At 32.9% G+C, this 21,912-nt stretch overlaps 1 protein-coding gene across 1 annotated transcript in view; it reads left to right on the forward strand.

Annotated features, from left to right (window-relative positions):
• Tcerg1 (transcription elongation regulator 1) overlaps positions 1 to 21,912 on the forward strand; it is a 61,668-nt gene that overhangs the window by 26,000 nt on the left and 13,756 nt on the right. Inside the window, exons 10-16 of the mRNA XM_048811745.1 lie at positions 8,797 to 8,957; positions 10,078 to 10,134; positions 10,282 to 10,348; positions 11,423 to 11,473; positions 12,850 to 12,985; positions 13,802 to 13,891; positions 20,764 to 20,882. Coding sequence (XP_048667702.1) covers positions 8,797 to 8,957; positions 10,078 to 10,134; positions 10,282 to 10,348; positions 11,423 to 11,473; positions 12,850 to 12,985; positions 13,802 to 13,891; positions 20,764 to 20,882 — 681 coding nt within the window. The remainder of the gene's footprint in view (positions 1 to 8,796; positions 8,958 to 10,077; positions 10,135 to 10,281; positions 10,349 to 11,422; positions 11,474 to 12,849; positions 12,986 to 13,801; positions 13,892 to 20,763; positions 20,883 to 21,912) is intronic.

A 21,912-nucleotide genomic window follows, 5' to 3' on the forward strand; every position in this document is an offset into this window, starting at 1 on the left:
TGGGTGGGGGGGGTGTTTGTGTGATGTTAGCAACCATTGATGATGACAACTAGATGCACTTTGAGGGAATTAGTGGTTTTCAACCAAGACATTTGGGAATGTCTGGGGACATTTTTGTTTGTCACAACTTTGAGATTATTAATAAACATCTAGTAAGTAGAGGCTGAGATGCTTCTAAACATCCTACCATGCCCAGGAAAGTTCCCCATGAGAAATAATTATTTGGCCCAAAATGTCAATAGTGCAAGGATGAAGAATCCTGACTTAGTTCCTATAAATCATTAAGGGCTGAAAGTTGCAATGTATTTCTGTTATTCTCTTTTCATTTATTAACTGAAATACTTAGAAAGTATTTCTTATCAATATTGATTACTTGGAGGTAAAGACTGTACAGGAAAGAAAGGATTTGCCAGTTTACAAAGTAATGAGTTAATTTGAGTATTCATAGGTTTAAATATATATTATACATTCCTATCCATTCCTGTTCATTGAAGTTGTTATCCTTATTGATGATCAGTTGTTTTTGGTTTCTTAAAGCTGGCTCCTGAGCATTTTTGTTAAAATTCTGTCTTATATTTATATTTTCCTTTCTTTCTTAGATAAGCTGTTCTAGGCTTATTGTATTATTTCCTGTCTTAGACCTAGAATCGGCCATTTCTCCAAGGAATCCTGTTTTCTTTTTGTGAGAAGTCAGCATGGAATCTATTTCTCAGTGGCGCTAATAACATAATTATTCATTTGCATTTCTCATATGATATACAGAGTTTCAGTACCAATACTATTGTTTAATACAATTGCTGAAGATAGGTTAAACTTTTTTCCTAGTTATTTTTATGTGTAGGCCATTTCTAGAGGGATATGCAGCCAAATTGTTGTGTCTTTAAGACACTTGGCTTAGTTGTCTTCTATATAGTTACTCCACTGACTTCAAAATTAAGCTTGTTTAAAAAATAATTATGGAAAGTATGTATCTGATTCCAAATCAGAGTCCTGAAAATAGTCTGTATTCAAAGCACATATTCCAGAATTGTGATTTCTGTATTCCAATATGTACATGAAAGGCCAATAATCAACGCTAACCTTCCTCAGTTTATTTTCAGATATGGGTCTATCCTCAGGTAGCTAAATTTTTTTAGAGGTTGTATGTATGATTCTTGCTTTTCTTCATCTGTTTCTTTTTACTGTTCTGGAACAGCTGTAATTTATGTATGAGGTCTCTTGATCTAGTCTGGTTTTTGCACTCTTCTTTGAGTTAGTTTCTCATTGTTTTTCTGACAATTGAGTGAGGTCTTGTAGTGACCATCTATCTACTCCAGTTCAACCCCAAATTGTTATAATTTGGAAAATCTTCTGAAGCTTTACAAGTCTGTCTTAGAGTGTTTCTACTGCTCTTAACATTTGGTGCTTTGTAATTCTACCTGATGTCTCTCTCTGTCTCTCTGGCTTCTGGGTCCCTTTAGCCTTAGGTAGGCTGATACTTTTCTGTTTTGGCTCACTGGGGCATGATTCTGTTATAGGGCTATAAAAACATCCTACTTGGCTGCTGAGGTACCTGAATAAAGCTGACTTTTACATGTGTTGTAGTTTCTCTCATTGTGTTGTCTTTTTGTTTTGGTATCTTGTCCTGTATAAATTTTATATTTTGGGACTAGGAGATAGCTCAGTGGTAGAGTGCTTGCCTGGCATATACAAGGCCCTAAGTTCAGTCCCCAGAACCACACACACTTTTTATAAGGTCAAATTGGTCTCTTTATTTATAGCTTTTAGGTTTGGTGTCTGTGTTAGGAATTATCTTCACCACTGTAAAGATACAAGCATATGTCACTGGTGCTTTTTCAGTCCATCTGAATGTATGAAAGATAATTGTTCAAATGAATTACTCTCCAAGTTATTAATGAAGGAAGTATAATTTGAATTCCTTATTTTCATAATGTTCTTTTTCTCATAAAATAGATGAAGTGCTAACTTTAAGCTAAATAAAACTTTTTGTCTCTTGATACCTTCAAATGTTGCTTTTCAGATTATTGTTTCTTGGAGATAAGTTAAGGAACTAAAGGTAAAACTTGAATTTTCATGGTTCCCTTACCTTTACTGGAATTTCTTTCCTGATATTTTATGATCTTTGCTTAACAGGTTTTTGAAAATTAATAATTTTGTATTTTCTGGGATTGGTTAAACTTTATAGTTTCTGGTTCTTAGAATTTTTAATGTTTTTTGAGAAATGTTTTTATTTCTTTGCTTATCTCTTTGCAATATTCAGGATCAAATCTGGGGTTTTGTGCATACTAGGCAAGTACTCTACCACTGAGCTACATCTTTAGCTCCTGTTATTCCAATTTATATTGATATATTTGTGACTTTTTTCTTTTAACAGTTGTCTCCTTTGCTAATACACAAGGTCCGTGGAATCTAGGACTGCTGCCTGTTGACTAAAATGTTTTGAATTTAGTTTGAAGCACAGTGCTGGCACAGTGCTAAGTATTCAGCTATTTGTTGAACAACAGCAAAAAAATTTTTTTTCAGTATTAAGAATTGAACCCTGGAACTCACGTGTGCTAGGCATGTACTCTACCACTGACCTACCAGCTCCATCTCTATTTTAAATTTTGAGATAGGATCTTGCTATCCTATCTCAATAGGATAGAAGCTGGCCTTGAAATGCCAATCCTCCAGTTTCCTGAATTGCCAAAAAATAAAAACTGCCCTAAACTAGTAATTTGCATGCTAAAGTACTTCCTGAATTGCTAAGAAATTCCAGACCAGGAGGCATCAGGACTGAATCCCTGTATTCCATGTGGCCTTGTCCATTGATTTCCCATCCTGTAAATCAGGGAAATCTGGAGGCCGAAGTCTGTTTGAGGAAGCAGCCAGCACAGTGACTAGGAGAATCAGAACATGAAATCAATGTTTTCTTGTTTTCATAGCTATGGGCACCATGTAGACAAAGGAAGGTATTACCTTTTCTCTCAAGACATAAGCTCCTGTTTCTTGCTCTTGATAAATGTTTTTAAAGGACACAAATTATAATTTTTTTTTACATTGATTATTAAGATTGTGCAAGTTTCAGCTTTTAGTAGTTCTGTGCATATAATAATGACTACCTGTATTTGCCATGCTTTATCTGGGTTTTAACTTAAAAAAAATTCTTTTTTTTTTTTTTATACTGTTTATACTGTGGATTGAATACGGGTGCTTTGCCACTGAGCCACATCCCCACCATTTCTTATTTTTATTTTGAGACAGGGTCTTGTTAAGTTGGTTAGGCTCTTTTTTTTTTTTTTTTTGAGAGAGAGAGAGAGAATTTTTTAATATTTATTTTTTAGTTCTCGGCGGACACAACATCTTTGTTTGTATGTGGTGCTGAGGATCGAACCCGGGCCACACGCATGCCAGGCGAGCGCGCTACCGCTTGAGCCACATCCCCAGCCCCTGGTTAGGCTCTTGGTAAATTGCTGAGGCTGGTCTTGAACTTCCAATCCAACTGCCTCAGCCTCCCAAATTGCTGGGATTACAGGCATGTACCACCATGCCCAGCTTAAGTTAACAATTTTATCTCTGAATTTAAGTCGATTTTGTGTTTACAAGAGTGGCATATAATTTTCTCTTTCCTGTGTACTTCTATAGTTTTTGTTTGTTTCTATAGTGTTCTCACAGTATTTTATTATGAAAAATTTGATACTGACATTTAAATAATTCTAAGTGCACATGGATGAACCATCTAGATTCTGTAGGTTAATATTTTGCCATATTTGTGTAATTACTTATATATCCATCCCTTAGTGCATCTCTCAATCTTGTTTTACAAATGTATTGAAAATTGTAGACATCATACATTTCATTCCTATGTACTTTAGATTGCACATTACTAGGTTTGGGCAGTTTTTTGACATAAGAATATTATTTATTTATTCAGATGTTGATGGATCTTTATTTTATTCATTTATTTATATGTGGTGCTGAGAATTGAACCCAATGTCTCACACATGCTAGGCAAGTGCTCTACCACTGACCCACAAGCCCAGCCCCGAAGACATCTCTGTCCACACACACACATATATAGAACCCCTGCTTGAATTTTGATTGAGATTGCACTGAATCTTTAGAAAAGTTAGAATTGACATTGTAACAATATTGTCTCTTCCAATTCGTGAACATAATTTATCTTTCCATTTATTTAGGTCTTTAATATCTCTTTGTATTATGATTTAGATATGATGTGTCCCCCAGTAGGCTTGTGTGATAGCCAGAGTCACAATGTTCAGAGGAGAAATGGCTAGATTAAGAGAGCTATAACCTAATCAGTTTATTCATCCATTTCATGGATTAATAATTTGAAAGGACTACTATAGACATGTAGGTGTGGCTGAAGGAAGGAAAGAGTTTTATTTTGTTCCTGGTGCCTTAATCTTGCTTTCTGCTTCCCAGTGCTATGAGCTGAACAGCTTTCCTCTGCTGCACCTTCCTACCATGATGTTCTGCTTTACCCCAGGGCCCAGAAGAATGGAGTCAGCTCACTGTAGACTGAGACTTCTGAACCCAAACCAAACTTTTACTCTTCTAAGTTGTTCTCAGATATTTTGATGTTAGTGACAAAATGCTGACTAACATACTTGAACATTATTTAGTGTAGAATGGAAATAATTGGCTAGATTTAGTCCTACATGTTATGTTATTTGTTGCAAATTAAATTTTTTAAAAGAGCATTTATTTTCTACGGATTGTATGTAAGAATAGAATAAATTTTTATGTATCAACTTTGTATTCCAGAACCATGCTAATTCATTCCTTATAGTAGTTTTTTAGATTCATCATTTACAAATAGAAATGTTTTCTTCTTTTCTGACCTTTTATGTCTTATTTTTTCCCACTTCTTATTGCCACAACCTTTAGTACAATGCTAAATAGAAAAGGTGAGCATACTTGTTTCTGATGTCAGTGACATACAGTTTAATCTTTTATGATCAGTTAAAATAGTAGCTATAAACTTTTCAGTTGTCTTTAACATATTGAAGACGTTTCCTGTTATTCCTCATTTGCTAGTGTTTTTTTAATCAGCTATCCAAGTCTGTTAATCAAGTTTTTTCTTCATTCTTTTAATCTAGGGAATTTTATTGACTTTTGAATGTTAAACTGTTTTTTACATTACTGGGATAAATGTTATTTGTCATGGTACCTTTTCCTTTTTTGGGGGTACTGGAGATTGAACTCAGGGGCACTCGACCACTGAGCCACATCCCCAGCTCTGTTTTGTATTTTGAGACAGAATCTCACTGAGTTGCTTAGTACATTGCTTTTGTTGAGCTGGCTTTGAACTCACATCCTTCTGCCTCAGTTTCCCTAGCTGCTGGGATTATAAGTGTGCACCACTGCGCCCGGCAGTAGCTTTTCCTTTTAATGTATTAAAAGGGTTACTTTATGCTTTTTCTGTTTTCTCAAGTCATTGGTAAAGGTCTTTTCTTTTGTAATGTAAGTATTTAAAGCCCTAAGTTTCCTTGAAGCACTACTTTAGTTGCATTCTGCAAATTGTGATATGGTGTATTTTGCCGTCATTTAGTCCATACCTTAAATTCTGCTTTTTGATTTTGTCTTTGATTCATGATTTAGAAGACTTTTATTTCATTTCCAGATATTTTGGGTTCTAGATATCTTACTTAAATTATTGATTTAATTGTTCTGCAGGCAGATAGTGTACTTTGTATAATTCTGATTCTTGTTCAGTACATCTTCTATTTGAATGCTGTTTGTTTTGGGTCAGTTTGGTCTCTCATTTGCTGAGAGAATGGTGTTGATCTATAATTATAAAATTGTTTAGTTCTCCCTTGAATTTGGTTCATTTTTATCTATTCTGAACTATTATAGACATAAACATTTTATTACTGTTACGTCCTCCTGGTGAATAATTGTCCTTTTTATTATTATGAAATGAACCTCTTTATTCTTCATTATACAGTTTGTCTCAACATTTCTCTTTTTTGGAAAACGGCAGTTGTTGCCTTTTATTCTTTGTTTACATGATGTATCTTTTAGCCTTTCTCTGGTTTTGTATTTAAAGTGTGTTTCTTACAGACTTTCTTACAGCTATTAGTAGTGTCTTATGTTTTTATCTATTGTCAGTTCTTGCTTTTTTTTTTTTTTAATGTGCCACCTACTTAATGTCTTTTTTTAAAAAAAATCTTTATTTTATTTATTTTTATGTGGTGCTAAGGGTCGAACCCAGGGCCTCACACGTGCTAGGCAAGTGCTCTACCGCTGAGCCACAATCCCAGCCCCCAGTTCTTGCTTTTTAATTGGAGTGTTGAGACTATTAATGTTTAACATAATTTTTGATATGGTTGGATTTGAGAATACTGTTATTTTCTGTTTGTCTTTTCTATCTACCTGTTTTTATGTTCCTCTTATTATTTTCAACTGAATTATTTGAATTTGTATAGCATTTCATGTAATTAATGTTTTGGATTTTTGGTGATTCCTCTTTGCATTTTTGTGTTAGTTGTTGCTTTAGGAATTATACATACCTAACCTCCACAGTCTATTTAGAGTTAATATTGTACCATGTCCCATAAAATAATGGAAACCTTGGTTTCAGGTTCTTTTTTTTAACCTATACTCACTGATCTTAGTTGTAGGTATCATATATATGACGGTTAAATGGATGAAAACCCAGCCACAAAATATTTTAAAGAATGTAGGAAAAAATCACTTATATTTACCATTTTTGTTGTTTTTCCTTTTTTTGTTAAAGATCCAGGTTTTCCTTTAATGTCATTTCCTTTCAACACGAAGAACTTTTGTCAAACAGGTCTTCTACAGATGAAATCTCTTGATCTCTTCATCTGAAGTATCTTGTTTGCCCTTATCTCTAAAGGATGTTTTTGCTAGATGTTGAGTTCTGGTTGGTAATTCTTCATTCCAGAACTTTTAAAGATGTTTTAGTGTTTTCTGGCCCCTATTTTTTAATAAGAAATCCATGATCATTGGAATAATTTCCTAGTTTGTATTATTTGTGCTCTTTTCCCCCCTTATTGCTATCAAAGTTTTTCCTCCCTTATTTTCATCAGTTTGATTATCTTGTGTCTAGGACTAATTTTATTTATTTTTAATTTTTTGTTCTTTTTAGTTATACATGTCAATAAGGTGTATTTTGACATGTTATACATACATGTGCAGCTTCCCATTCTTGTGGGTTGTACATAGTGTGGAGTTAAACTGGTTTGTGTGTTCATATATGAACATAGGAAATAATGCAGGACTGGTTTTCTTGAGGTTTATCCTAAATGGGATTTGCTGAGCTTCTTTAATGTGTATATTTATGTCTTTTACCAAATTTGAGAGGTATTTCTAGCTATTGTGTCTTCAGAAGATTTTGTATTTGTCCCCTTTTTCTCCTGTTTTTGTGGGATCCAGTGACATTTGTTAAACGGTTTGTTACAATCACATAGTTTACTGAAATTCTGTTTATTCTTTCCTGCCCCTCTCTGTTCTTCTGGTGGGATAATTATTGATCCATCTTCTAATTCATGGTTTACTCTGTTGTCTCCATTCTGCCCTCGAACCAATCCATCAAAATTTAATTTCCGTTATTTTTTATTTCTAAAATTTTCATTTGATTCTTTTTTACAACTTCTGTTTTTCCATTTAGAACTCTTATTTTGTCATTCATTTCAAGCGTAATGTCTTTTTTCTTGTCAATAATTCTAGTTGTTGTTATTGCTTTAGACTCTTTTATTGTTTGAACATCTAGTCACTTTAGGCTTGACAGCTATTGATTAAATTTTGATTGTCTGGTCAAAGGACTTCATTTCTGTTGGATATCTAGCTGCCTGCTTTGCCTGAGGACCACTGTCATATGGGGAACTTGTGAAGGGGAGAAATGGGAAGTGTTAGGAACTTGATTTGGCACTCATTTTGAGAATACTAAATTTTAAACCATCACAAAAAATGAATTTATTGACAACAAATAATGCTATTAAGCGGTTCTACAATTTAAAGGCAGGAGGATCGCAAGTTCAAAGCCAGCCTTAGCAAAAGTGAGGCATTAAGCAACCCAGACTCTGTGTCTAATTAAAATACAAGGGGCTGGGGTTGTGGCTCAGCGGTAGAGTGTTCACCTAGCATGTGCAAGGTGCTGGGTTCAATCCTCGGTACCGCATAAAAATAAATAAAATAAAGGCATGTGTCCAACAACAACTAAAAAAGTATTTAAGAAAATAAAATCAAAATAGGACTGGGGATGTGGCTTAGTGGTGGAGTGCCCCTGAGTTTAATTCCTGGTTATGAAGTTCCCTAGTTATAAAACACAGGATCGGTGTGTGGTAGTCACTTCTTCAGAGAAGGTTGCATATGTAATTTTGGTTTATTATTAAATAATAATAAGTAACAATAATAAGAAATATTAGGAACTATGATGTGATAAGTGGGGTGCCATGTTCTGTTCTTTAAGTTGTAGAACTGGTTAATAGCATTATTTGTTGCCATGAATTCATTTTTTGTGATGGTTTAAAATTTAGTACTCTCAAATTGAGTGCTAAATCAAGTTCCTAAGCATTCTAAACTCTGATCACAAATTGCTTTGCTCTTCCTGTTTTGTTTTTTACCCCCAGTATATTTCACTGCTGTGTTTACCTTAGCCAGGTAGCTCTTTTCTGTTCTAATGGCCTTGTTTGGTTGTCTGTAAATAACTGTTAGTAAGAGGAACATGTTCTTGCCCTCTTCCTTTTGACGGGCTGAAATGAAAAAAACCTAGCTATAAAATATTTTCTTGAATATAATAAAATGATATTTTTAATCAATTCTTAGGTGTGTGGTTTGGACTGGAGATGAACGGGTCTTTTTTTACAATCCTACCACTCGTCTTTCTATGTGGGACCGACCTGATGATTTGATTGGAAGGGCAGATGTTGATAAAATTATTCAGGAACCCCCTCATAAAAAAGGATTGGAAGACATGAAGAAATTAAGTGAGTTTTAAATTAGGAATTTCTCCTCTAATTTTAATATTTTTTTAATGTTTTTATAGAAAGTGAAGATATTTTAGGAATATTTAATTTTTAAAAGTAGATTGCTATGCTGGTTTGGTGTGATGAAGGTAAAAATACAAAGAATTTGGATAATATTGTGTTTTGTAAAAAATTTTTTTAACTTATTGTCCTTTATCATTATTTTCAGTTAGTTCAAGGTAGATATGCTGGAGATGATGTTATTTGCTTTATGCTTATTACTACTACTAAAGCACTCCTTAGTGAGTGAGCCTTTGGGCACTTTTTGGGACCAGTGATATATATATATTTTTGGCAGTAATCAAAAAGTGCACAAAGTATTTTTTAATATTTTGTTGACTAAAATTTTCTTGTTTTAAACATTTAAATAGCATTTCAATACATTGAGTACAAATAATTATAAAATTTTCTTTGTGTATTTTTTGTACATTTCTTATTGGCAATTTGCCTGTATTGATATGAATGTGTTTTTATAGACTCCCCCTACCTCATGTAGTATAGAAGCACAAAAATCATTTAATTCTATGAGTAAAACAACTCTTAATATATGTCTTTCTAGTGATTGAGAGATTTTCATGTATTATTAGATATGTGGTTTGGACATTTTCTGCTTACTAGTAATTTCCCACTAAGTGCAATTTGCCTATTTAGTACTGAAGGTATTAGGCACCTATTTTGTTTCCTTTAGCAATGTTTGTTTTATAGGCATGATAGTAATATTTTATGACCATAGTATTAAATGATGCCAAGAAAGTATGTGACTTACTTTTGTTCTTTTATGAGTCTGTTTTCAAAATATTTGATTCATTTAGTTGATAATACATTAAAATGCATCAAAAAATGTATTATAAGTCCAAAATCAGGGAAATTTTTATGTATTTGTAAAACTAAGCTTTGTATAAGAAAATTTTCAATATGAATGTAAAGGGAGGATAAAGAGAACCATTATTATACTTTAATGATTTTTTATAAAAATGAGTATTAAGTGGATGTTTTATGCAAATAATGATGTTTTTAAAGAAATGGTCGTAAAATGTATGTATTTAACTGTTTATAACACTATTTGAAATGTTTTTGCCAGGGCACCCAACCCCAACAATGCTGTCCATCCAAAAGTGGCAATTCTCTATGAGTGCAAGTGAGTGAAATACCTATAAATTAGTTTTTTTTTTTTTTAACTGCTTAAAGGAAGTGTTCTGGTAGTGATTAGCAGAATCTATGCCTATATAATTCAGTGATTGCCTGCTTATTTTGTTCAAAGTTTTAATTAAATTTTGTCTCATAGTTAAAGAAGAACAAGAACTAATGGAAGAAATTAATGAAGATGAGCCTGTCAAAGCAAAAAAGCGGAAGTAAGTAATATATATAGTTCGTGTGATTCCAGATAGATTTACCTTTTAACTTTGATTAGATTATCAGTTTGATTGCAAGGCACAAGGTACTATTTGTGTTACTAGGATGCAGAAGTCACGTTGCTCTCTTAGACTTGATATTAAGTATCTTTGTTTTATAATACAGAAATGGTATCCTTTTTGTTGCCAGATTTGGAGAAGATTGGTTATTCCAATATGTATTATGAAACTCAGTGGCATTTTAGGAATTAATTGATTATTCTTTATAAAAATTCACTATGTCTAAATTTTATTAAAATCAGTTTTCCCATACAAATCCCAGCAAATAACATTTTTTGGAAATTTCATAAAAATAGACATACTTCTCTCTCTTTATATGCTTATCTTATGACTTAACCTAGTCCTTGGGTCTGGTCATTACTACTTGGTATGAAGTAGGCCTGTGAGCTTACAAAGTACTCTGAGAGAAAAAATATTGCTAGAAACAGAAGAATTAGCTTGGCCAGTACTCTGGAATTGGGTGAAATATGAATGTTACCTATTATGGGAGGTGGGAGGGTGGTGGAAGGTTGGATAGAGGGGTGTGTGTGTATTGTGGGAATGGGACCATTATTTAGCAGCAAAAAGGAAAGCTTGGATACATTATTAGGGACTGTATAATTATAGTCCTAATTGGAAAAGGACAGATTGAATGCAGCCAAATTATGGCAAGGAATAAGTATAATAATCCCTGTCAAGGGTGGTTCTTTTTAAAAAAAAAAAAAAATGTTATTGGCAACAGTATTAAAGAAATTAAGATATTAAGGAGAATCACTTTTAATCTGTCACCTTGACACAGCTATTCTCATTTTTACAGTTGACTTTTTAGTTCTTGACCAAATGTGTTATCAGTTCTTTTTTAAAAAAAAAAAAAATTCTAGAATAAGACATTTGTATTCTTAATTATTATAAATGACTGTATTCATTCTGTTTATACCATAATTTTGGATGTTTCTATGATGTTAAACTTTTAGGTTGTTTTTAATTGTTTGTTCTTATAGACAACTCTGTAAGGTTTTTAACTGCTTTTATCAGGAGAATGTCAAAGAAGTCCTTTATGTGGATTGCCCGAGCTTCTCTATTTAGGTACAAAGCTAAAAGCCTATTTTTCCTGGCTTAGTTTTTCTTTTATTTCTTTTATTGAGATAGATAGTGATAGTTTGTATTGTGACATTTTCATTTAATATAATTCTATAAAGGTTATTTACTTTCATTAGTTATTATATTTCTTGGATGTCTTAACTCTTTAACTATTTAAATACTTCTTAAATAAATTATTTTAAGAGGGTATATTGTTTGGCAAATTGCTTTTACCTGTTTGTTTTGTGCATATCTTAGGTCACAGACTATCTCGCTAAGTTCCTGCAGGTCATGGACTCTGTCTTCTATTCTTTTGATTCATTCCCTAAGTTGTTATTTACCTCTCATATTTATGGGTTAGCCTTAGTACCATTTAAATCTCCTGGGCTACCTATTGTTTCCTATATAGCATGCTTTTGAATTACCAGTAGATTTCTATAGGAAAAATAATCAACTTTGTTAATGCTATATACTTAGCAGATCATATTTTTTAAAAAAGATTTCTTCAAATACACCTGAGTTATTGAATTCCTTTTTGGATTATTTACATGAATAGGCCTTTTTTCATAGTAATATGTGTTGAGAGGTGACTTGATTTCATGTTTAAAATTTTACTTGAGTACCACATGAGCAACAGGCCTGCCCTTAGTCCTGAGATACATTTTTGGAGGAACAAGAAGTAGTTTAAAAAGTCATTGATGAACAGTTCTAATTCCTACTACTACTACCTAACTACTCCTGGGCCTATGTTGCTCTCTGGGACCTGTCCTTCAACTTAAATCTCAACTTATCACCCAGAAAGTGAGTAATAAAAATGTCAGGTAGGTAAGGTATATATCTCACATATCCACTTGGCCAAGTTTGCAGATATTTTATTTTCAAAATAAATGTTTGAGATTACTAAGACTTAATACCAGTTTTTATTAGATTTTAAAAGTATTTTATGAATTTATAATATAAAAATTTTGGAGAATACCATTTTTCTATATCATTTCAAGAACTAAAACAGTTACATCCTATGCTGTTTGAGTCTAACACATAGTTTATAATCAATGCTATGCACTTTTTTTTACCCACTTTGTAAGATAGTTTACTTTCTGTATCAACTAGTATCAGGGAGAGACAGCACATTAAAGGTATATATATATATATATTTTTCCTAACAATGCATCCATTATAACATCATTAGAAACTTGTAATTTTATTATTAGATTAAAAGTTGTTTATCCCTTAGAAGTCATTTTAAACCCTCAATATAACTTGTTTTTGCCAAAAATATGCTGCTCAGTAGTGAGTCTTGAAAATTCCATTGATTTTAAGATTTTAATATAATTTGTTATTAATATTTTGTCAGTTGATGCCTTATGTTTTATTTTTCATAGGCGAGATGATAATAAAGACATTGATTCAGAGAAAGAAGCTGCCATGGAAGCTGAAATTAAAGCTGCCCGAGAAAGGGCCATTGTCCCTCTGGAGGCCCGAATGAAGCAGTTCAAGGACATGCTGCTAGAGAGAGGGGTCAGAAAACAATCTTTGGGGGAGATATTTCTGTTTTGTATAAGTAATATAAATATGTCTTGCTAAAAGGTCAAATCTAAGGTTAGTGCTCATGTTGTAGGGGGGGATTAAGGGAACCCTATCAACTTAATTTGTACCTTTTCTTTGAAACAGCCTTTTCCTTGGCTAATTATATCATGTTTCACTAAATCCCATTTTACTGTCCTTTTAAGTACAAATAACATTTAACATTTATTGGGTCATTTAATTTTGGTGAGTAATATATACGAGTATTAACATTACAGAATGGCGGACTACTTCGGATAGGTAAGGTATACATGATTCTTCCTTAAATATCTTCAGAGTGGCTTTTGGTGTAAGGAGAACTGCTGTTTTTTGATATTTTTAGAAACTTAATTGAGAAAGAAATTCAACATTTGGGTTATATTCACAGATTTGTTTGAATGAGTATGACTGTTCAATTTTAAATCATAACATTGTTCACATGATTGGAGATAGTGTGGGAAATCAAAATGCAAATCCTCAAGGCTTTTTCTGATGTACTGTTTTTTTTAAATGTCACACAGTAGTGGTTGTTTTAATGAGTAATTAAGTGTGTGTTATTTCTATATAATACAGAAATGTTCAGAGCCAATTAGTGTGGAAATTTGCTATTGCTAGCCTCCCGCTGCTTGTCATTTATTAGTGATGGAAACTTTCAGTTTGGTTTTTATGTCTGCTTTATAAACAGATGTCCTGTAGATTTCAAGAAAAATTATGACCTTTATGTTTTTAGAGCAAACTTAATCATGAGGCAATACATTTTTTATTTTAAAGGTGTCTGCTTTTTCAACATGGGAGAAAGAGTTGCACAAGATAGTTTTTGATCCTCGATATTTACTTCTCAATCCTAAAGAAAGAAAACAGGTAAAAGGAAAATAACATTGTAAGAAAAGTAAATGTCATTTGACAGCATAATTTTTTTTTTCCCCTAACACAGTACTTCAAAAATAGTCTTTCATCTGAGTACACAGTCATTTATGGGCCTTTGTGTAGACTTTTCTGCCTCAGAAATACTCGGATAAGTTTTCGTTTATGGACAGGACGAATTCTTTTTTTTTTTTTTAAACATTTTGTTCTTATGATACATACACAGTGAGGACATGTGTAAGGAGATTTTAAAATTTATTACAAATGCTTTATTCATTTGCTTTTTATTGGGCAAAAAATGCAAATTTGGAGGAAAATGGCAAAATAAAGATGAGTAAAAAGTGGGGGAAAACTCATATATAGCCCTAGCCAAGAGTTAGACCACCGATGAACATTTTTATTCATATTGTTCTTTACCAGTATGTACATGTGTATGTATATAGATAGTACTCAAAGGCATATACTTGTGTCTTAAATACACCACACACACAAGTTCAGATCTAAGTAGCATCTATTAAACTGTTTTCATCCTAATCTTAGATGATGGACACTTCAGGCTCTCTGCTGAACTAGAGTTACCTTATTACTGAGCTTCCATTTATTATCTCATGGTGATTGCTTTTTTCTTTAAAGTATTGTACACTTCGAATTTATTTAATTATTGAATTGTCAGAATCATTCTGACACAGATCTCTGAATTGCTGATATTTGAGCCACTTAACTATAGTGCTGTTGAGCTATGAAATTTCTTTTGGTAACAGTAGAATTCATCTTTTTAAAATTTTTTTTTTAATTGTAGATGGCCAGAATACCTTTATTTTATTTATTTTTATGTGGTGTTAAGGATCGAACCTAGTGCCTCACACAAGCGCTCTGCCACTGAGCTATAGCCCCAGTGTTCATCTTTAATATGTATAATATAATGATTAGAAAATTCACACAGATGGTATGTTTTTTGCATGTAAGCCTAATCATAAACTTCAGTGAATAGAGAAGATTTATAAATCTGCATCTGTGTTTCAAGCTTGATAGCCTTTTTTTTTTTTTTGGTGCTGGGGATTGAACTCAGAGTCTTGTGCAGGCAAGGCAAGCACTCTTCCAACTGAGCTATATCCTCTTCCCCCATTTTTGTTTTTAATACTGTTTGTATATGATCATCTCATTTTCATCCCAATTGATGGCCCTAGCAGAACCTATAAATCAGCCTTGATTTTTCATTTTTCCCATTTCCTTTATATCATCAAATCTACCTTCAAAACATTTTCTAAATCTAACCTCTTATTCACCATTTTCCTTACCAACATCCTAATCCAAGCCACTATAACCAGCTCTTAATCATTTGTGTAGCCCATAATCAGTTTTCCTACTTTCATTCTTGCTCCTCTTAGTGAAGTTCTTTTTCGACACACCAGCCAGACTAGTTTTAAAGTTTAAGTGATATCAAATGTAGTCAATGTTCCCTTGCTTAAAACTGTCTTAATGTTTTCCATTTCAGGTAGGGTAAAACATTTTATATGTACTCAGTGCTGTTCATTCATTGTAGTCACATTAGCCTTGATAGTCCTTGAATAAGTTCAGCATTTTCTGGTATTTGCTATTTAATCTGCCTGGAATGTTCTTCCTCCAGGTATTAGCATAGTCAGCTCCAGCATTTCATTCAGGTACTTGTCCAGGTGCCTTTTGATCAGTCTGTGTATTATCTCTGCCTTCTTTATTTTCTGCATGGCACATTTCTAATTGTCTAAAATTACATTGTTTAATGTATATCTCCTACTATAGAATATAAATTCTATAAAGGCTGGAATGTTGCTTTGTCCATTGTTCAGTGTATAGTGCCTGAATCACTGCCTAATCTAAATATCCCAAGTCTTATTTTAAATGTTTTGTGACTTAATTCTTCATGGTACTGCATATTATTTCTATTTGAATGAAATCATAAGTAACATGAGAACTAAAATTCTTGACCCATTTGAAGGCATTCTTCAAGCTGATGGTGATTATCTCCATAATAGAATTATACTTGAGAAGTATATTCTGTTTTTTTAAAAATATTTTTTGTTATAAATGCACACAATGCCTTTATTTATTTTTGTGTGCTGCTGAGGATCAAACCCAGTGCCGTACACATGCTAGGCAAGTGCTCTCCCAGTGAGCTACAACCCAGCCCTGTAATTCTATTTTAAACAAAAACGCTACCTAAAGTTTTTTTGCCTGGTAGCATTTTTTTTCTTAAAAAACAGTATTGTTTTTAAGAAAGGAAGGAAGGAGAGGAGAAGTTAATATCTGGCATTAATGTGTATGTGTATATAAATGTGTGTGTGTGTGTGTGTGTGTGTGTATATATATATTTGCATAGAAATATAAAATATATATATAAAATATAAAATATATATTTGCATAGAAATATAAAATCAAGGAAAAAACAAAGGTGCTAAGTTAACCATTTGTACTTTGTAATTTCATATCTGTAATTTGTGCATTGATTTGAAAAACAAATAATTTCATTGGAAAGCTTCATAATCTAAAATGGCATGTCTTTGATTTGTCTTTTCCTAGTTATTTGTAGATTTACATGTAGTTTGCATTAGTATAAAAGATATTTTATATTAAAATTATTTTAACATACAGTTTCACTTCTTTAGTCTTGTTTTGGATAAAAGGTCACTTAAGAGAGGGTAGAAATATTTTTGTCTGTTAGGTTTAACTTTTAAATGAATAACATTTTTAAAAGAATGAGATTGTTTCCGTTCAGAATTTTAGGTTCTGATGTAGATAATAGTTATGCTAACACTTTAAAATGAGTAGTTTCTTATATCAAAATAAACAGTTAAATATACTGTACTAGTCAAGCTTTTTAATGTTGATAGTATTATGGTATGGTAACATTACCTGTGTGATTACTAAGGATGGTCCATCTAGGATTGTTCACTAAATCAATGTGAAATTATAAATGAAATGGATATGAGAAATAATGGAGACAAATACTTAAGAAAACTACACACAGAAAAGTCTAAAGATCTTAAATGAAATTTCACTAAATGAGCTTGTCATATAATCACCTAGATCTGCCATGTAATCACCTAGATCAAGTAATAAAGAGTTTTACCAGCACCCCAGAATGTACCTTTAAGGGCTAGGTGATATAGAATTTAATGTATTTTTGTTGAGGCCCATAAATCTATTGACTCTCCCAGTGTGTATTATAGTTTTTGCGGTGGGGGGGGGTTTCTGATTTAACCCAGGGGTACTTTACCACTGAGCTATACATATGCAGCCCTTTTTGTTTTTTATTTTGATACATAGTCTCACTAAGTTGCTTAGGGCCTCACTAAGTTGATGAGGCTGGCCTTGAATTTGAAATCTTCCTGTCCCATCTTCCCTAGTCACTGGGATTTTAGATATGCACTATCATGCCCTGTGTTATAACATTTTGCTCATGAGTTACAGTTCTAAGAAAATAATTGCTTAAAATAGAGAACATACAGCCAAGTATATTGGAAAGTATGTCAAAAATAATTTGGAGAAACTTGGAAGCTTAAAAGAACTTCTGAGGCTGGGGTTGTAGCTCAGTGGTAAGCTTTTGCCTAGCATGTGTGAGCCACTGAGTTCAATCCTCAGCACCTCATAAAAATATAAAGGTGTTGTATCCATCTACACCTAAAAAACCCAAAAAAACTTTTTAAATTGAAAAACAAACAAGAAAAACTTCTGATTTTCTTTAAGATGTATCTCAGAGAGAGTGATTCCTAACATTGGCCTGGGATATTCCAGAGGAGGGAATATGAATTCTTTCTAGCACCTCAAAAGAAAGTTAATAAACATTCTCTTATAAACTTTGTAAGTAAGAATAGGTGAGAAAGGAGTTTGAAATAACTTTCTCCCTCCCTTCAGCATACAAATACGTTCACATGATTTATAGCAGTGGTTTATTTAGAGGGTATTGAAAGTTACCAATATGTCTAATAGGGGGTGGTTAGGTAATTGTAGGTATTTCTGTACAGCTTTTAAAGATTGGTGATTATACACTATTTTGAGACTAACCTGGAAAGGTGCCTATGGTATATTAAAGGAAACTTTTTTTTTTTTTTAAACTTCATGCAAAGATGTTTGTCTCCATATTTAAAGTGCCAGATAGTTCTATACTTTGTGTTAGGAAAAACATTAGAGGGCTTTTATCTACCTGAAGCATTTCTCTTGTCTTTCTGACTAGCTTTGTTATAAACTGGTTACCTGTACACTTGCTGTGTAGCTGCTGTCTTTCAGCATGACGACTCCATATAGATATCCTGAGGATTGCCTTCATCTCTCTTTGTTTTTTCGGTCACTTGTTCTCTACATTATAAGCCTTTTCTTTTTTGTTTTATTCATTTTAATTTATCTGAAAGAGAGCATTCAAAGGAAATAAAATTTTTGAATTCTTACATATTTAATAAAGCCTTTGTTTATATGAATTTGGAGTTGGTAATCTTTTTTTTCTTTCAGGATTTTGAAGATATTGCTCTGCTTTTAGTTTTCAGTGTTGTTTTTAAAGCCATCCCGTTATCAGTTCCTTTGCTCATTTTTCCTACTCTCTGTAAGCAAGTAGGTTCTTCCTTATTCCTTACTTTTCTAACATCTCTTTATGTTATATGCCCTGATTTAAGAGTCCATTGTGCTGGGCTCTTTCAGTATGGAAACATCTTCTATTTCTGGGAAGTTCTCCTGCATTCCTTTTTTTCCCCTTCTGGTTTTCTGTTTTGTTGTTCCCAAATTGTGCCACAAAGTTCCTAAATCTTTTTTCCTTGTCTTTTTTTTTTTTTTTTAACTTATATTTGTCACCCAACTCTCAGTTAGATTTTCATTTCATCCCTTTTAGTTTCTTAGAGTTTTTTTTGTTTTGTTTTGGGTTTGTGTGTTTATTATCTTGTTTTATGGCTGCAATTGTCTTAATTGTATGAGGTTTTTAGGATTTTTTTTTCCTTTTAACTTAAATCTTAAATCATTTTATGGTGTTGTTTTTGATAATAAAGCTCTGTTTTTAATGTTTCCTTATATCTATAGCCTTTACCTCAAGATTAGGACCACGGAATCTTTGGGTGCTCTTAGCATCTGAATGAGCCCTCATGATTAGGGATTTTGACTACAAAGTGCTGGCTTCAGGGCAGTTTTGTCTCTAGTAGCCATTTTTGATTGTCATAACTGAAGGGGTATTGCTGGCATCCAGTGGTTAGAGGCCAGAAATACTGCTGAATATTCACCCCAAAATGTTAATAGTGCCAAGGTTGAAAAGTCTACTGTGGGGTGATTTAGGATGGTTTGTTGAGAGTCCCCTGGAGCAGCTTTATCTAGTTCATTTCTTGGTAAGTAGTATCCCAGTAAAAGGGTACAAGTCTTGTTGCTTTGGTTCTGAGAGAACTTTATTAATATTTGGTATGTATTTAGAGAATCCCCACATTCTGGGTCTGGTATCCTCATTACAAATACAAGATTCCCCAATTCAGAGAGATTTTGTTTACTTGTAGAACTGGCTCAGCAAGTTTTTATTTATTTTATTATTATTATTTTATTATTTTTGCTGTGCCGGGGATTGAATCCAGGGCCTTGTGCATGCGAGGCAAGCACTCTACCAACTGAGCTACATCCCCAGCCCCCAGCAAATTTTTAATGAAAAGAATCAGATAATCAATATTTTACGCTTTGTGAACCATACCGCTTCTGTCACAACTCTGTATCTGCTATTTTAGTGTGAGAGCACCCATAAATACATGTAAAGGAATGAGCATGACTTTTGCAATAAAGGCTTTATTTATGGACTCTGAAATATGGATTTACTCCTCATGTGTCATGAAATTCTTTTTTTTAACCCTTGTGAAATGTAAAAACTATTTTTGAACTGTACAAAAACAATCTGCTATCTAGGATTCTCCACTCCTTTGTTCTGTAGAATAGTATTTGTCTTTTACTGGAGTTTAAGAACTGCAGTGTCTAGAAACTTAAAGCTGGTTAAGAGATCTAGCAATTGAATAGCTTCTTAAACAGGCTTTCATCAGATACTCCTTATTGTAGCTGTACCACACCCACACTTATGTAAGTGTCTGGTGCTATCAGTTTCTGAGCTGTTTGAGGATTCTCTGTAATAAATAACTAAACAAATAAATAAATAAATGGCTTTCCCCCCCGCTGACTGCTGGATAATTTCTCTCTCAGGTCTTATATCCTTTACCACTTGCTCATTTGCTTTGCAACTTCTCAAGTGGCTTTCTCTTTCTCATTTCCCTGCCTTTTATGGTTTATGACTTATAAATAAATAATTTTATTAGGATTTGAAGAAGGTGGAAATTAGACATATAGTTATTATCTTGATTGCACTTTATTTATTTTGGTGTGGGGTCTGCCTGTATTGCCCAGGCTCTCCTTGTATTGATTCATCATCCTCACACCCTAGCCTCACAAGTAACCAACGATATGTTATTAAGTAGTGGAGAGTATATTAATTACTCATTTTGGTGAAACTAGTCTTAAAGAGAAGCATTGAAATAAAATTAAACTATAGGTTCCATGTTATTGGTTTTTGTTTTTCTAGAAGACATTAGAAGGACTACGATTTCTCTTAATACTTCTAAAATTATTTGAAATTACAATAAGTAACTGGGGAATATTCCAAAATTAAATAGCATTTTTTCCCCTTTCTGGATACCTAAGCAGAGTGTGGTATGCTAAGTATTTCATTGAATCTTTAAAACGATCACAATTTGCTACATAGATAATCTGATTTTAGTTACCTATATTTAAAGGTTTTTTTCCTATTACAGCTTGGACAAAGACATTTTTGATAGTTAAATTACCTGTATGAAAGACTGACATGTCAAATTGGTATATTTTTATGATAGGTGTTTGATCAGTATGTAAAGACCAGGGCAGAGGAGGAACGCAGGGAAAAGAAAAACAAAATAATGCAAGCCAAGGAAGATTTCAAAAAAATGATGGAAGAAGCAAAGTTTAATCCAAGGTATGTGATTCATTACTGACAAATAACAAACGATGTATTTCCTCTTAAAATCAGTTAAAAATATATCTCTACCTTTTGGATATTTGGATATGAAAAGCTGTGTTTGACTTTGGTTTCTACCATTTTAATCTTTATTCTTAAAGTGTTTCCTTTAACCAGGTATGGTGGCACTTGTGTGTAAGCCTAGTGGCTCAAGAGGCTGAGGGTGGAGGATTGCAAGTTCAAAGCCAGTTTTGAGAACTTAGCGAGGCCATGTCTCAAAAATAAAAAGGCTGGGATGTGGCTAGAAAGAAAGAAAAAAATGTATCCTTTAGAGGACCCCTGCAGGTGCCCTAAGGAGGTTACCTTTGATTTAAATGTTTCCCTTTGGGAATAAATTGTTCTCCAGGGACTGGTAAATGATATAAAATTTGTTCTTATCTTCATAAAGTTTTAAGTATAATAAATTGCAGAGAAGAAAAATTATTTTGATTCAGTTAAAATGGTAAAGGACTTTTCATCTTTAAGTTTTTTTTTCTATGTTATCTTGTGTAACATTTTAAATTGCTTGTTAATGTGTGTTATATATGAAAAGGATCAAGAAAATGAGACATTTTAAACTCATGTCTAGCATTATAACAGTAATTAAAGCAATTATTGAATATTCTATGTGCTTAGGTGAACTTAAAAGAATACATTTTCATATATACATCTTTTATCTTATTGAATATTCAGAATAGTCAATATTTAGATACTTATGGCATATCTGTTTTACAGATAAGGTAAGAAAATCAAATTAAGTAGTGAAGTTGGGATTTTAACTTGAACCCAGTATTGTGCAGAAGAGTACCAGTAGGGAGAATTATTCTTAATTTATGGATTAGTTGGAACAACAATGTATTAGGTTGCTGTGAATACCTTGGTACATGGAGAAATTTTTCTTTTCCTTTCTTTTGTTTTTGGAGCAAGGTTTCATTATGTTGCCCAGGTTGGCCTTGAACTCTGGGTTCAAGCAATCTTCCTATCTCAGCCTCCCAAATGCTAGGACTAC

Source organism: Marmota marmota, unplaced genomic scaffold (assembly GCF_001458135.2).
Source record: "Marmota marmota marmota unplaced genomic scaffold, marMar, whole genome shotgun sequence".
In the NCBI taxonomy this organism is placed as follows: Eukaryota; Metazoa; Chordata; class Mammalia; order Rodentia; family Sciuridae; genus Marmota; species Marmota marmota.